At 42.1% G+C, this 16,365-nt stretch overlaps 1 protein-coding gene across 1 annotated transcript; it reads right to left on the reverse strand.

The window, feature by feature from the left end:
• Nucleotides 1-14: 14 nt before the first annotated feature.
• myo1ha (myosin IHa) lies at nucleotides 15-12,064 on the reverse strand. The gene is made up of 32 exons (XM_073466155.1): nucleotides 11,994-12,064; nucleotides 8,133-8,267; nucleotides 7,405-7,520; nucleotides 7,106-7,304; nucleotides 6,933-7,013; nucleotides 6,298-6,477; nucleotides 6,097-6,195; nucleotides 5,895-6,008; nucleotides 5,731-5,802; nucleotides 5,521-5,640; nucleotides 5,375-5,442; nucleotides 5,189-5,294; nucleotides 5,030-5,110; nucleotides 4,854-4,945; nucleotides 4,505-4,599; nucleotides 4,346-4,392; nucleotides 3,473-3,553; nucleotides 2,999-3,104; nucleotides 2,799-2,916; nucleotides 2,562-2,675; nucleotides 2,393-2,469; nucleotides 2,245-2,313; nucleotides 2,059-2,143; nucleotides 1,813-1,975; nucleotides 1,652-1,735; nucleotides 1,475-1,568; nucleotides 1,347-1,402; nucleotides 1,125-1,260; nucleotides 965-1,035; nucleotides 698-795; nucleotides 508-607; nucleotides 15-412 (listed from the first exon to the last, which is right to left on the reverse strand). The coding sequence occupies exons 1-32, from the start codon at nucleotides 11,997-11,999 to the stop codon at nucleotides 386-388; spliced, it is 3,090 nt and encodes a 1,029-aa protein (XP_073322256.1). The 5' UTR covers nucleotides 12,000-12,064; the 3' UTR covers nucleotides 15-385.
• Between the last annotated feature and the right edge of the window lie 4,301 nt (nucleotides 12,065-16,365).

Below are 16,365 nucleotides of genomic sequence, written 5' to 3' on the forward strand. Positions count from 1 at the left end.
TTGGTTCTGTTTTTAATGCGCTCATTCTCACCAGTGAACATAGAAAATTATGATACATATGGCTTCATTTTCTGAAATCAGAATTACATTCTTTGAAGCTGTTTGAGTAAAGTTGAGTATTCTTTTTACCTTGTAGATTTAAATGTTTGATTTATAGTCCAGTGTGAGTCTTTGCTGAACACAGAATCATGTTAAAATCATTGTCGACCAGTATTTATAGATGAAAAACTGTGTTGCTGAACAATGAAACAAGCTCATCCATGTTTTCTAAAGTGCTGCTTATTTCAGGTCAGGTGTGTCTCCTGTAGAAATGTTGATCTCCCCTTAGGGGTCTCCTGATGAAATATGCAGGGGCTTCTTGTGTGTCTTCTCAACCCCACACACGTTACCGTGTCCGAGCTCGAGTGGCAACCTGCAGAGACAAACAACTTGATTTGTGTTGTATGTGTTTGTGTGCAGATTAATTTTAGAGCAGAGCAGTAAGCATAAAAATAACACTCGTCTCACCACCATGAGGTGTCCGTTCTTGGCTTTGTATACCATCGGTTCCTGTCCAGTGTTAAAGTCCACTGCACTCTCTTTACCCGCCTGGATTTCGATCTTAATGCTGTAAACAAATATCAACCCACACAAGTGTTTAAGATCAAAGCACATATAAAATCCAACCTCTTTAATTCTTTCTTATACACAGACTCACCTGCCCTGAACCACTTTGACTGCATTCTGTTTGTTAGCAATGAGACAGAGTTTAGTCAAAAACTCAAACAAGTGGTCGCACTGCATCACGAGGTCCCCCTGAAACAATCACAAGATAATATACAGTCAGATGAATGGAACCTACATTACTATGTATATTTTTGTATGTGCATTTTTAAGAAACCTCTATCTGAAAATCTGATTTTAAAAAATATCCCAGCATTTTGTTTTGCTTCTCTTTATAAATATTAAAATATTCTCCACATACCTTCTGTTTAGGGTCCTCACATGTGATGTGGAGCACGATGATGCCATCAGTCAAGTTACTGACCGAAATACCTGCAGTGAGAAGTACAGACACTTTTAACCCAATATGAAAACACGCCTGGTGGTCGGTGTAATGTACATTATTATCATGTTGCTCTGACCTTTGAGGGACGTGTACAGCACTCTCTGTTTGATCTTGGCTTCCTCGATCACGTAGGCGGCCGTCTGGGTGAGGATAAGCTGTCGCGGCCTCGGTTTGAAACCATTCCTGTCATATTTAATTACTGGGACGCTGTACTGCAGAAACACAGAATAAAACACAGTGAGTTTTTGTGTTTGATTTGACGCTGTACTTCCTCTGGGTGCATAATGACATTTATTACCTTAATGTGCTCATTACGAATCATCTGGAGAACCCTCATGTTTATGTCTTGGTCACCTACAAAGATATTAAATGATTGAACACATTCAAAAAGAAAAACTCCAGAGCGTGAATGTTTCTGATACGTACTGATTCTGGTGTCCATGAAACGTTGAGCGACACTCTGAGGATAACTCTCCTTCTTGCCCTTAAAGATGTTGCTGGTAACAAGCTTCAGTTGAATCTGATGGGACGAAAAATATTAAGTTGCTCGCTAGAAAAAAACCCAAACAAGTATGTTATATAATGTATTTACATGTGTGTTACCTGTGCTTTTCTCTGAGCCGTGATCCCTCTCACATACTTCCGCACCATCAGACGGTAGTGAAGCTTTCGCAGTATCTCTGATGTCTGTCAACAAAAACACAGAGTCGAATGTGAGCTTGTATTTAAACTGTTTTACGGTGAAGCTGAGTAAATCGTTGTACCTCTGTGAGCACAGCTGGAGGAGACACCCAGGATGTTTTGTCCAGAACGGTCTTTGGCAGATTGTTTTTAAGCCTGTTTAAGTAGTTTTGTCTCACGAAGGCCAGGTACTCCGAGTTATCTGAGCTTTTCGCTTGCCCTCTGTTCATGTAGCCTTTGATGAATCTATAATTAATCATAAAATATTGAATTAGTGACATTGTAATGTAGGAGAGGAGCTGTGTAATGACATTTGACTTTCATCTTACTTCTTGATGACTTTTACAGCCCAGGCTCTCTTCTCTCTCTCCTTCCTGGCCTGCACTCCTCTCCAACAAGTTTCAATCTTAGTGGCTGAGGATGTAAAAATAAAACAGAGGGTGTGTAATGTCCCATTACTCACACAAAAAACCAGCACAGTGCATCCTGTCTGTGTCATATGTCGCAGCACTTACCGGCTTCTTTCTGTTTTTTGAATTCACCCTTCTGTCTGTATCCTTTGTATTTGGCCTGGAGCCTCGTTGCTGCAAATTCAGAGCATAAAATCAAATCAGTGTCTAACTTGCAACGTACATTAATAATAATCAGCTGATTTGCACTCACCCAGCTCATGTTTACATCTCTCATAAGCATCCTCTGTGGCGTATAGAGTCCTCGGATGACGGATAAATATTTTGGTGCTACAACAAAGGGAAAAGGTAAAAAAATGTACTTGGTTACTCATTGCTTTAAGCATGTTTGCTGTGTTGTCTGTAGGAAACGCTGTCCTCACCGTCCCATTTTGTACTCATATGGCAAGTAGCCCAGATGTTGAACCAGCACTTCCACTCCATCAGCAGGCTCTCCTCTCCAGTGAGGCCAGGTGGCTGGGCACAGGGGTTTATATCTGTAAAAATGAAGCAAACAACCTCTTCAAAATGTTTGAAATGCACCACAGAGGAATTCCTCAAATGTAGGTTTTTAATTTGAAAGTCAAGCACAGGGTCTCAGGCTCTGTGGTCCTTCATACCTCTTTAAGAAGACGTCAAATTTACGTCTGTACGCAAAGCCGGCTCGTCTGACTCTGAGGTGCTCCATCAGGCCCAGGTACTTCACCTGGTGCCTGATCAGTGCTTCATCAAACTGACCTGTGTTTACGTGAGGGAGAATCCAATTCAAACATCTGCAACCTTTTACTAAATTAGCTACATGTGCCGTCTATAAAAGTACCTGGCTGCTTGGACTCATTGGACTTGAGGCAGCGTATGTACCAGGCCTCTTTAGCCATGAGGATCTCTGTCAGCTTCAGCAGGCTGCTCTTAAACTGGGTCGCCACCTACAGACACAACATGAGGGTCATAATCCCCAACAGTTCATCTGTCCGATACATATGGCTCAGTGATGACACAGTCAGACTGCCACTGACAGAGGAGGAATGACTCGTCTTTGTCTCAGTGGTCACTCTATCCAGACCACTCACCACTGATTCCTCTTCTCTACATCGTACAGACTTTACTTATGTTGTATTTAATGTGTAATATAGTAAATTTGGGGGATAATCGATGCTACTTTCTATATTAAAGAAAGAGCTGTCAGTTTTTTGTCTTGTCTGCATTACTTCAAAAAAACATTATTCCATAACAACACTGTATAACACCAGCTCTGTCAGTGACGTACGGAGGGTCAAACATGGTGAGAACTCACTGTTTCTGGTCGTCGCCTGCTGTCTGCATCCATCGTGGAGAAGCACTCTTTGACTATGGCGTTTTTAGACTGACAAATCAGCTTTGAGAAGAAAAAAACATTTTGTCTTGTCAAACACAGGTGTAACTAATAACACTGTGAACAGAGTCATCAAAAAAGCAACTCCAGAGAAAGATAGGCGATTGTTGAATCTTATTCCGAGGTTGTCAAATACAGATGCTGTGGGCTGTTAGGTCAGACATCCTAAAGCGTCGCTCAACAAAAAGGTCATCCAGAAATGAAAATCCAGTCATTATGTACCCACAAAACATTTCTGGAGCTTCACAGCGAAACAGAGTTGCAGCGCTGTCCTAAACAACTGAAGTGGATGGGGACTTTTTTCTTTAAACTTAACAAAACAAATAAAAGAAAAACATAAAATGGCTCCACACAGCTCGTCTGGCATAATCCAAGTCTCCAGAAGTCCTGAGATCCTAAATTAATTCAAAAATATTTTATTAACAACCATTTTTAAGCCAAAATCTCCATTTTAGCTGCTAAGCCCCAGTCTTAAGTGGGTGCACAAGCTCGACCATGCGTTAAGTGAGTAAAAAAACCTCTTTTCAAATCAATTTGGGATCTTTGGGCCTCCAGAGTCTTGAATTACAACTACAAGTTCCCATCTGCTTCAGATGCTGCAAAACTTCACCTGACTCTTAATCGGCTTGAGGGTGAGTAGATAATGACTGAATTTTCCTTTTGGGTGAACTTTTCCTTCAATGTGCAGTTTCTGCTGTGACGAGTCAAAATATCTGCTGTGAAAACAGTCAAAAAACAAAATAATAAACGTAATCCTTGCCTGAAGAAATATAAAATGTTAATTTCCAGACTTACATCTTTTATGTTTCTATACAACAGGTCATTGTTTTTGTCCAGGAAACCTAGAATGTAACACAAAAGAAATAAAAGGCTGTTAATCAGCCGCAAATAAAAAAAATAGAAAAAAGGTTCAGATGTTTGAGTAACAGGACTTGACGTTGTGGCTTCTTTTACCCACAACACAGTAGGTGACCTCCCCGGCATAATGCAAGAGACGGAAATCTCCCCTCTCCAGAGTCTTACGTGTCATTTTGTCAGCCAGTTTGTGCCTGCAGTCAAAGAGGTGGAGAGAGACAGAGGGATGAGGAGTGAGAGGCTTTACAGACCAAACCCTAATCCTCCATCTCTATCGGCTCAGTGTCGGCTCGCTCACACAACACCAGCCAGCAGAGCATCGATGGATGGAGATTTAGTGTTAAGGAGCAGCTTTGAATTACATAATAACGTTTAGACGGAGTTTGTACATTTAAACAAATGCTTAATAACCAAAAATACGCAAATTAATATCATTGTTTTAACTCACGTGACAAAGTGAGGGTGGTTTCCCATCTTGTCCTCCAGTCTCTCCAGGAAGGTGAGATCTGTGGCATCTCCTGGCCTCAGACACTCCTCATCCTGCAGGATTATCATTAAAACATGATAAAACTTCTGCTTCAGCGTATTATATTCCAGTGTAGTTCAGCTGCAGAAAACACACACCAGTATGGATATGATCCCTCTGTGTTTCTCCTCCACCAGGTCACAGATGATCTTGTTGTTGAAGAACTGAACCGGCTCCCACTGAGGAGAAAAAATGATAAAACAGATTGTGGAGCTCCATTCAACACCAGTCGATGTAAACACATGTGGCAGGATTACCTCAATACCCTCTGCTTCATATTCCTCCTGCTCAGACGCCAGGGTCAGCTGGATGAAAAGCTGCTGCAGCTTCTCGTTGCAGTAGTTTATACAGAACTGCTCGAAACTGAGGAAACGGGTCGGGACAAACACGTCACAACCATCATCACAGAATCAACCATGGAGTGGGAAAATATTTCTGCCTACCTGTTTACATAGAAAACCTCAAATCCGTAAATGTCCAAAAGCCCGATTACAGTCTTCCTCGAAGGGTCCTGATGAAATATAAAGTCAGCACATGCTCATCCTCACTGCCCGTCATTTTTCATGTGTCCTCCACTCTTCTCTCTCACCTTGTTCTCCATGGACTCGTTGATCCTGTTGACCAGCCAGGTGAAGGTCTGCCCGTAGATGGCTTTGGCCAGGGCATCTCTGGCATAGATGGCGTGATCCACTGTGAATGGGCTGAGGACCTTGACAGTGAGACAAAATGAAAGCTGGAGTTCAAGCACTTCATGAAAACATAACCATAAATAAACTAAAGGTCATGTTAACATGTGTACCTGATCATATCTGGCTTCGATCTTCCTGTATGTCAGTCCCTCTTGGAGGCTGTGAGCATCAACTCCTAATAGCTTCAGGGAAAAATGTGATAGAGTAATTTTATTTTTTGACGTTTTGCAAAAAATCCTGGATATCTAGACGTGTTTAACCTCGATTTTCTTACAGTTGAGACCCAGCACAGCTCTGCATTGTTGGCCAGAACAGCTTGGCCTTTACTGTTGGACTCAAACTGAATGTTCCCCAAGTGGAGAACGCTCGCAACGATCCCAAACAAGTGCTGCACAGAGCAAAAAATTCTATGAGGCAATGACAAACTAGTAGGGAAGAGTCAGTGGTTTTAATAAGAGCGTCAGCATCCAACTTACATTAGTGTTAATCTCCTCGATGTTGATGATTTGCAGAGCATTTTTCACTGTTTTCCAGTCATTTCTGTCGTTAATGGATGACACAATGGCACACTCTCCCTGTCAGAGACAGCAAACACAGCATCAGGTTGTCAAATTGTCTCATTAATCTTAATGAGACATAAATATTTTACTGAAACAGCGTCACTGAGTTATGCATACTTGGGTGAGATAGTTGTAATGCTGGGAGTCTCTCTCGAGGCCCAGCTGCTGCAGGAGGTTGTCCTCTCCTCCCTCCACGAGCTGGTAGAAGATGTGGAAGTTTCTCTCCCCGTGATTCTGATGCACGACCCTCGACTTCTCCAGCAGGTAGTTCAGGATGTGGCCTCCGACAGCGTCGCCCTGTGGACGTCATGATCCTAAAGACAGCAGCTCTACGACTTACAGAAACAAACAGCCTATGGTCCAGTGGACGGATTAAAAAGATCTCCTTGGATTAAATATCTTCTTCTAGACAGCTAAAGTTTCATTCTCGTACATTAATATTCATCAGGTATTTAGCAGAACTTTCTTCTGTGATTACCTCCACAGAGGAGGTGATGTTTTCACCTGTGTCCATTTCTTGGTTAGATGATTTTTCAGCAGGATTACAAAAAAACGGATTTCTACGAAACTTGGATCCAGGATTTTTTTTCTCCCTTACTTATTCCTCATTTTTTCATTTAATTCAGGAAAATATAATATACTCAGGGAATAATGCATGGATCTGGATGTAAAAAATCGAGGTGGCTTTTTTCTGTATGAATTATAACTGATCTCTGTGAAGCACTTCTGCTTATCTGTCCTTTGATTCTTACCTGGCTGTCAAACTGAATGTCCATATACTTCCCAAACCTGCTTGAGTTGTCATTTTTCAGTGTTTTGGCGTTGCCGAAAGCCTGCAGGAAAAACACCACATGACACAGACTCATTTATTAAAGCATGACCTGCTTTTTTTTGTCTTTACAATGATATAACATAAGCATCAGACCTCTAGGATGGGGTTAGACATGAGCATTTTGTCCCTGACGGTGTTGAGAAGAGTGGTGCTCGGACAGCTGACAGCGTAATACTGCAGGATCTTCTTGGAGGCCTCCGTCTTCCCTGCTCCGCTCTCACCGGAGATGAGGATGAAGTGATTGTTGAACTCTGTCAGCATGGTTTGGTAGGCGTTGTCTGCCAAGGCGTAGCTGTAGGGATGCAGGGCAACTTCAGGTTACCATCAAGAGCTTCTTCAAGTCACACAAATGTAGAAATGTTCATAGTCTTCATACAGGTTGTTACACTCACATGTGTGGTGGAAGCTCAAAAAAGTTGATACCCATGTATGTTTCCATCTGTTTCTTATTGTAGATGTCCAGCTCTTTGTAGGGATTGACTGACACTAACAATGTGCCAATGTACGTCTAAAAGAATGAGTTGAATGAGAAGAATGATTATCAAATTAATCGTTAAGATCCATTTGTTGACAGCAGGGATTAAAGGAAAGTTCACCCAAAAATAGTAGACTGCAGTTTGGGTTGGTCGCCATCCAAAAGCATCAGTAATGAGACTCAAAAATCAACTTTCCTTACATAATGGACCTTTAGAGTGCCAATATAATACATTTGAAAAACTCAGTTTCATGGAGGAGCTATTTTCTTTCTACCAAACTACGCCTGCCGACCGTATCACTGCACAGAAGGAAGTGTGCATCTACAGGAGGCTAGCAAACTTAGCTAACTAAGAGAGCTAACGTTAAGACCCTGCTTGTAAGGACGGCATTAATGTTTACATTCCACCCTCTCTTCCATAAAAAGAAAGTTGAAAGTCCAAGAAAATAGTTCCTACATCAAAGTCTGTATCACATCTTGAGTAACTGGGGCCTGATTTCTGGAAAAAAGCTGTATTGCTGTTGAGTTTTTCGAATGTATCTCTACAGCGAAGACCACCAAAAGTCAGCAACTCACACCAAAAACTATCTAGATGAAGGTAAGGAAAGAGGAAAAATATGCATCTAAAAGCTGCTCCAGACTCACATAGATGAGATCTTTGCTGAAGCGTTTCTTGAGGTTGCTGAGGAAGGCCGCGTCTGTGGTTTCATCCAGAAGGACAAAATCCTGGATTCCAACGCGGTCCCTGGCAGTCAGGGCGCCCTCCATGTCCAGCTGCCCCTGTGCAACAAGTTGTATCAACCATGAGGCAGCCAAATGCACAACCTGAGAGTCAAATGTCCTCGTACCTAGCATCACGATCTGAAGATTTCTCTGTCGCTTAAACATAAGACACATTAAATACTTAACATTATTACATGCATTTTAGTTTTTGAGGGCTAACTTTATAAATGATTCAAATTAATTATAAACTTTAGAGGAAGCAAACTGCAAAATCAAGAATAACATGTGTAACACATTTTTGCATGCATAACAATGATGTTCAAAATTCTCAGCCATGTATTTTGACATGTGCGGCTGGATGAATGAGTGTTTGAATAAATGGCTCCATGGGGGAGGACGGAGCAGCAAAAAGCACCAGAAAAAGCACAAACATGGTCCCTGTTAGTTCTATTGAAATAAGAGGTCCAGAGGTCCTATGTGTCTTTGAAGCAAAGCTCTGTGATTGTGCAGACGAACAGACAGAAGCTAATGATCGCTACACAGCACGCAGGGCCCTTGGCTGCCAGCCCGTAGTTCACTAGAGCTGATGCACCAACCAAACACAACACAGTGTGCAAATGGACTCGGGGAGCCCAAAACAGCGGCACATTTAAGAGGCATAGTGGGAAAAATTCCACCAATCTGTTTTGCATTCTCAGCACCAACACTTAGACCAAAGGTTTTCACAGCTTTTGTTGGTTTTGTATTTTTTTTCTCTCTCTCTCTCTCCTTTGGAAGCAGAAGTCCTTTGATTCTCAACTCTCTCTGTAAAAACATTAAAAAAGATAATCCATTGGATCTAATTGACACAAAGCCCTCCGTCCCCCACCCTCCCCTGCCTCTATCCTCCGCCTATGGCCCTCATTTCTTCTGAGAAAGGCCAAGTGTTTTTGTCCTGTAAATACCACGGAGCAGAGACAAAAAAGACGTCTTTAAAATGCAGTCTACAATCCATTACACAAATTCCCCCTGCATATCCATTCAGTAATTATTCATTAGAAAACATTTAACGTCACACTGAATTTCACACTAGGCAGTCGAAACACAATGGAGGAGATTTGGCCTATTTTGGGGTGAGGAGTTGGGGAGGGGTTGGCTGTACAGAGGAAGGGTGAAGGCGAAGGAGAGCGGGAGGAGGGGAGCAGTATTTGTCTGATCTGAGAACCTCTCAAACGGGGCCGTCTTGAGACAACGGGACAGACTAAATAGTGCAGTAACGGTCTGTGCCCCGCTGCTTGCTGTGACACTCATTTAGTGTGCCCTGAGGGCGAACAATAGAGGCTTGTTCTTAGCAATCCTGTGCTGTAATTTGGACTTCATTACTTTGCTCACACGGGGCCCCATGGAAGGATAGAGGAGGCTAGTCAGATGAGAGTGGTTTTTTTTCCACCTGTCAGCCCCGCAGCCCCAATGCTCTCACCCCTCTCCTCAACAATACCCCTCACCCCGTGTCCCCACCAATAACCCTCACCCGACCCCCTTCCCATAGCCGCCCCCCCCTCCCAGCCACCCACTTTAAGCCAATGAGACAGGTGAACAATATCATTGAAGGAACCCTTTTTTGGACGTCAGAATCAATCTGGCGATGTGATGGTAGTGGTGCTGGTGTGGGGTATCTGTGACACCCCCTTTCTTCATGGGAACAAACTTCTCTCAGGGCAGCACAAGCAGACAATATGCTGGGACAGCGTGACTTAGGGATCTGCCATACAGTATTACAAGTAATAACATGAACAGATAAGCTCCTGTCAAGAGGAGGGATTAATGAATTCAGTGGCGATAATAATGCTAATGTTTTAGGTTTTCATTCAGGGCGGTGACAACATCTAAAGGTCTGTTGTTTTCCATTCAGGTTTCCTCTGGTGTCCTGCAGGTATTTTCTTTTTAAGAAAGCTGTCTGCAGCATGCACAAATGTTTCTAAAGACACTGTGCCAGAAAGGCTGAACACTGAATGGGCGTTCTCAGTCCAAGAAAAGACAAGAAAGTCTGAGCTCAAGAAAAGCAGTATACAAAACCGTCCTCCTCATGCATTTGTTATCTGGAGCTAAAGAAGAGTATGGTCTAGACCTGCTCCGATTGAAAAGCATTGTGAGATAAGTTTGTTGTGAACTGGCGCTGTATAAATAAAGTCGACCTGACTTGACTCGACTCGCTTTATAAAAATACAAACCAAGTGTGGTGGATTGTAGCTCTAGTTATAATTAAGCAGCCCAATCTGATGCACAGCGGAAAGAATGATTATATAATGAGTCCGCTAAGCCGTCGTCAGATCAGGTGAATTGCCTTCGCTACCTCGGAGCACAACCAATTGTATTTTAATTAAGAGATGGTCCCTCATCTTGGTCTAGAGTGTCAGTGTTGCCTGAGACAGAGTGACCTCATCTGTGTGAGGTATCTTCAGAGAGGGAGGGAGGGAGGAGGGAAGCTGCTGCTAAGACGCAGCAATTTACCAACCAAGAAAAAGGAAAGTTTATCTCCCTCCTAAAGAGGACTCCGTCTAATTATCTCATGTGTTTCGTAATATCTCCTCTTCACAAGAAAGGTTCTCATTAATCTCCAACACTGTTTTAAGTTTTGGTTCAGCTCAGGCTCTTCTCAAAGCGGGAGTTCAACATTTTAAGGCTTATTCGTCTTCTGGTGGAAAGTTAGACAAGAAGACGGATACCATTAAATGCACAGTATGTAATTTCTGCCTGTCAATCATGATAGTGAAATAAAAGATGACATCATGAAGTAGCGTGGGATCATGGGAGTTGTTGTGATGTGATCTGTAGTCTTTTTCACGTCACTTTAACTCATGTTTGCCAGCATCCTTGTTCACTCTCTGATGTATTACCCAATGGTTACCTGTACGTTTTTGGCGTAAGGCGACCAAATTCATCTCAAATGTGCGCTTGCATTAGTGCAACAACGCCATTGGTGGACATGTTTCGCGGTTCAGCTGTGATAACTGTGACGATTGGCTGTTGGGGGGGAAGGGCGGGATATTTGTCATCTCTGACGTTACAGACTTTTCTATTCAAAATGCTTTATATGGTTTGTCTCCTCTCTTATAAGCTCTCTGGCTTAGTTTAGCACAAAGACTGGAAATGGGGAACAGATAGTGAATTGTGTTTTGACACCAGGCAGAGTTTATTACCTTTAGACTGATCCAGGCTAGTTGTTTCCCCTGTTTCCAGTGTTTGTGCTAAGCTAAGCTAACCGACTGCCAAAAAAGCCTACTTCCCAAAATGTCCATCTTTGTTTTTTGATGTGATACAAATATATACAAAAAATATTTAGTTGTTTTTTGACATTTTAATGTGGAAATGTTACTTGTTATGTAATATGAAGCTAAAGTGAGCAGCTGGTTGGATTAGCTTAGCACAAAGACTGGAAAAACAAATTGCTAATTGTCATTTTACACCAGGCAGATTTTATTACCTTCAAACTGATCCAGGCGAGTTGTTTGTCCTGTTTCCAGTGTTTGTGTTAGGCTAAGCTAATCAACTGAAGACTGAAACTCTCATTTAATGGACAGAAATGAGAGTGGTATCCATCTTCATCTCCATCTTTTTTTGAGGGGATGATCAGTCTTTTTAGTCCACAGACTAAATGAAGCTAAGCTCATTTTAAACTTTAGATGCCTTTGGAAAATGAGCACTCACACAATGTACATTCACACTGAATTCAAGCCTCCTGCACCAACAGTATAGTATATAGGAAATAGTTTATAGGTGAAAAACACAAAAGAAAACTCAAACCTGCATGTCTGGAGTTGTATTGTTCTGCTGTCAGATGCAGAATCTCAACGAGGATCCAAACTGGAAAAAATAAATCTCTTCTCTCCGGAGAAGTCAGACCAGAAGAGCGTGTCCTCCTGTGTCTGCTTGCATGGAGACAATCAGTGAACCTGTAAACACTGACTTGTTGACAGTTAGTTGGCAAAAGTCCAGCTTGTGAAATACTAATTTTAAAAAAAACAACACATTTACTGTCCTCTCCCCCCTGGCCTGTCTGGTAGCTCATTCATCCAGCATGCTGTGCTGGTGCTGGTGCTGGTGCTGGTGATGCTCGAGGAGGCCTGTGTGCGGCTCCTCCACATCATCCTGACCCAGGACTCGGGGCACTGTGGGCCGGCTGCTTAATCATTCATGCCGTGGGAGGTGGAGGGACAGAGAGATCTTATTCAGTGCTTACCTGGGTATCTACTGCTCCACTGAGTGTAACATAACAGTACAGAAACAAGATCCAAACCACACCAATCTAACCATCCCCCCTTCTACTTCTTCTCTCTTTCTCCTTCTCCCTCTCTCTCTCTCTCAGCTCCATTACATCACTGCCAACTGCAAAAAAGCCCCCAGTCAGTCTCCCTGCTGGCACAGTCTAGGTCTGGTTACTGATCTTTGATTAGATGGATACATTACAGGCTAATCACCAACTGCTTTATTACTCAGTGTTACAATGCTGGTCAGGGGGAGCACCATTGTTTGGAGCGTCCGTCTGAGCTGCCAGTGCTCAGTGCTTCAGTAAAATGCTGCTGGGTTGATGCCCAAATGCAATTACCTCATTTTTTTGCTTGGGAGAAAACAATTATCAGATAATCTCCCTCTGATAGCACTCAATTGTGAGTATTTTAGCGAGTGACAAAGGGCAACAAAGGTCCCCGGGATGACTTAAACCCACAGGCCACCAGGGCACACTTTATTCTGTAACCAGCCTTCTACTTCAGTTTCAACTTCAACTTTAATGCACCAAAGAGAAAATCTGCCTTGCAGCCCATCGCCAGAATAAATGTTGGTAATGTACGTTTATGCAAACACATTTCTTTATATTGCAAATCTATGTATCTTTAGCTTCAAGTTTATATTTTGTGTTAGTGTTCTGCTTATGATCTCCTTAAGTTTAGGCACAAAAAACACTTGTTTAGGGTTTGGAAAAGATCATGTTTTGGCTTAAATATCTATTTTGGTCGTGACAGACACGTCATGACTTTCTTTAAAAAATATCTTCTTTCTGTCACCACGAACACGGCTTAAACTTGTCCCGACGCAGCCTTAAAAATAGCCAGTTGTATGACACTTACAAATATTGAAACAGCATAGTCCCTAGTCAAAAATGTCCACTGGTTTTGAAGCCTTCTCGCCTCCACAACTATCCTCTGCACCCCTGATTTGAAAGTCAAGTCATAAACATGTAATGTGAACGTGATATGACACGCATTGTAGAAATGTCATGCGTATTGTTCATAGTGAACTAACACAGGAACACACACGACTGCTAAGATAAATGAACAGATAAAGGTAAAGAACAGACAGGATTATTATGTACACAAGTGTACCAACAACATAAAAGTGTTCAGTAAGCTGTAAACACAGTTAAAACCCAAACACAATCATTCATTCCCTTAAAATCTTTGTAAGACAGAGAAGCTTGCACACCCAAAATAGTTTTGCTAGCTGTGCCTTAAGCTTAAAGCTAATATTAGCTGGCTAATAGGCCTACAATAACAATGCTAACATACAGATGTTTAGGAGGTATAATGTTTACCAGGTGGGTTAGTATGCTAACATTTGATAGGTGGAGCCAAAGACCAAATGTCGTTAGTTCAGCAGGTTTTTTGGTCATAAACCAAATGGCAAAAGTTGTCGAGATATGAAAACTACAGATGTTAACTTGTCGGTAACTTGTTAAGATCCTTAAATTTGGACCAAAGTGTTCGACCTAAAGCCACACCATTGGTTTGGATGAAAATAAAGCTGGTACAGTCATAAAAACAGAACAAAACTGCATGAAATCTACATGTAGTTTAAATACATCTGTTCCTGCTTTTAACTGGACACTCAATCACGTACTGATTAAAGGACTGAAACTGAAATTACTGGGCCTGGACTTTGTTTTAAGGCTGAGCATATCTACTAACAATAAGGCTTAGTCAAGGTGCACACAGGTATTTTGGACACAAATACTCCAATATCACCACATTTGCTAATGATACACTGATAGGGCCCAATTAGGAAGACAACATGGGTGTTCAGAAGGTCTGTTTTCAGTGACCTAAGATGCCGCTGCACCTTGCGGGACGAGACAGGTAGGTTGTAAGATGTGTTTACATCTGTAACCTGGTTACCACCTCTAGAAAACACACACACCCTGCAGGGGGAACACAGGTGTCCATTTTCTCTGCTCTGGTGACCTAAATGTGAGAAAAGATCAGGTTTCACACAATTAATGGAGTGATTAATGTTTGGATAGCTTTCCAGTCAGTTATCTATGTCGGGTATCCACTCAACATATTTGAATTATTCACTCTCCTCTCCAGAAAAGTTGTCAAGGTTACCTCTGCCGTCGCCCCACCTCTCCCCCATGGCCCAGCGGCCCGGCAATGCTTGTCCAATCTTAACAAGCTTTGTGCTACCCACTGGGCTCTGATTCAGCACGAGACCCGGCAAATCCAATTACACAGGAGTCAGAGAGGTTGATTTTCCCATTATAGATTCCATGCTGAGAATGAGAGCTGATGATAACACTCACATCACACCACTACTGCCCCCTCTCTTTCTTCTCTCCTACTTATTTTGTCTCCATTTTACCGTTTCCCTCCCTTTATTTCTCCCTCTCTTCCTATCTAATTCCTCTTTTCCCAAAGACCTTCTTTCTTCCCCCTGTCCCTTTCTTTGCATCTCTCCTTCTTTCATAGTCCATTATTCTAATTTTTCAGAGCAGCGTAACGAAGCCCGGGCCCCGTCATCATTTCAGATCCAAAACGCTGGGTCAGTGAGGTTACTTCATACCCACATTGGACATTTTTTTTCACTTTTATAATTTCTGTCTTGCTTCAGAGACAAGAATGATATATAACATCATTATGTCCCTCTTGTGATTTCTTATTCCATCTCGTTTTTTAAGTGTCCTGTACCTTTAAATATGTAATTGCACTACACTTGATTTAACACATTTCTTTACACAATATCCGCTTACACACCAGGAATAAATATTTGTCAGCTCGGGTAACCTCTCAGAGGTCACTGCAAAAACTAAATGCACGGTAATTTCAGACAACTTGACTTATAGGGTGTCTGAGTGCCATCCTTAGGGGACACTGTGTGCCTGCTGTGACACATAAAAAAAAGTTACTGAGAGCTCTTTTGGAAATGAGCCTCTTTTACACTCAATCGGCTGTGAAAAACCAAGAGGACTTTTGCTCCATCTTTTACCCTTTAGGGCACTAAAAAGGACTGACCTCGCCTCAGACCAGAGGCTTTGGTGTTGACACAGGTCAGTCCGAGGTCGACACCACTGACCTCTCTAAACCCTCAAGATGGGGTTTTCTGTGATCCTTCGGGACAAAGGATTGTGAGGTCCAGCGGTCTGTCCGGAGAAGTCATGCGCCGTGTCGGGGAGAGACAATCTTAAAGTGGGACCTGCGGGGGCATGTTTGCTTGACCAATGTAAAAGATCAGCTACTAAGACTGATACAAACTGAAGACTGTCAGTGGAGAAAGAAATACTCTTTTACTCAAAGTGACAACAGACAACTTTTCTCCCCGAGCGTTTCCTGGAGGTTTGATGGTTGTCAAAAACAGCTGGATTGTCTCCATTTTCCTCAGAGTTACAGATAAAAACAACACAGGACGAAAAGTGACTTTATTCGATCATAAAGTCTATAATAGAAAATGAATCGGCAGTTAACCTTCCTCTTCCTGGGTGACCGTGTGCCCGGTGGCCCAGTAACTGTATTACTGATAGAGATGTTTATAGGGAACCAAAGTAAACGTTACATTGTGCAATCCACATTTACTTCATGATGACAGATTGAAGCAGAAGACTTTAGTTAAGTAAAATGAGCAATATGACAGTGCTGAAATACTTACAGTAGTTATGAGTAAGAATCCTGAATTGAAAATACTTAAGTAAAAATGTCAACAGGTCAATGCGTGAGAGTTGGCAGCCCTGTTTAAAATCCTAATCCTAATATTAATAATCATAATCATAATAGCCTGAGTGGAGCTTACAAACACCCAAGACTGATATATGACAGAAGGTAATTTATTTACTAGTGCTTTTCTGTTCCTTCTTTCCCATTTTCCAGCAATTGCAGTTGTGGAGATAAGTATTCATAATGCAGACAAATGT

This window comes from Pagrus major, chromosome 5, assembly GCF_040436345.1.
Source record: "Pagrus major chromosome 5, Pma_NU_1.0".
Taxonomy (NCBI): domain Eukaryota; kingdom Metazoa; phylum Chordata; class Actinopteri; order Spariformes; family Sparidae; genus Pagrus; species Pagrus major.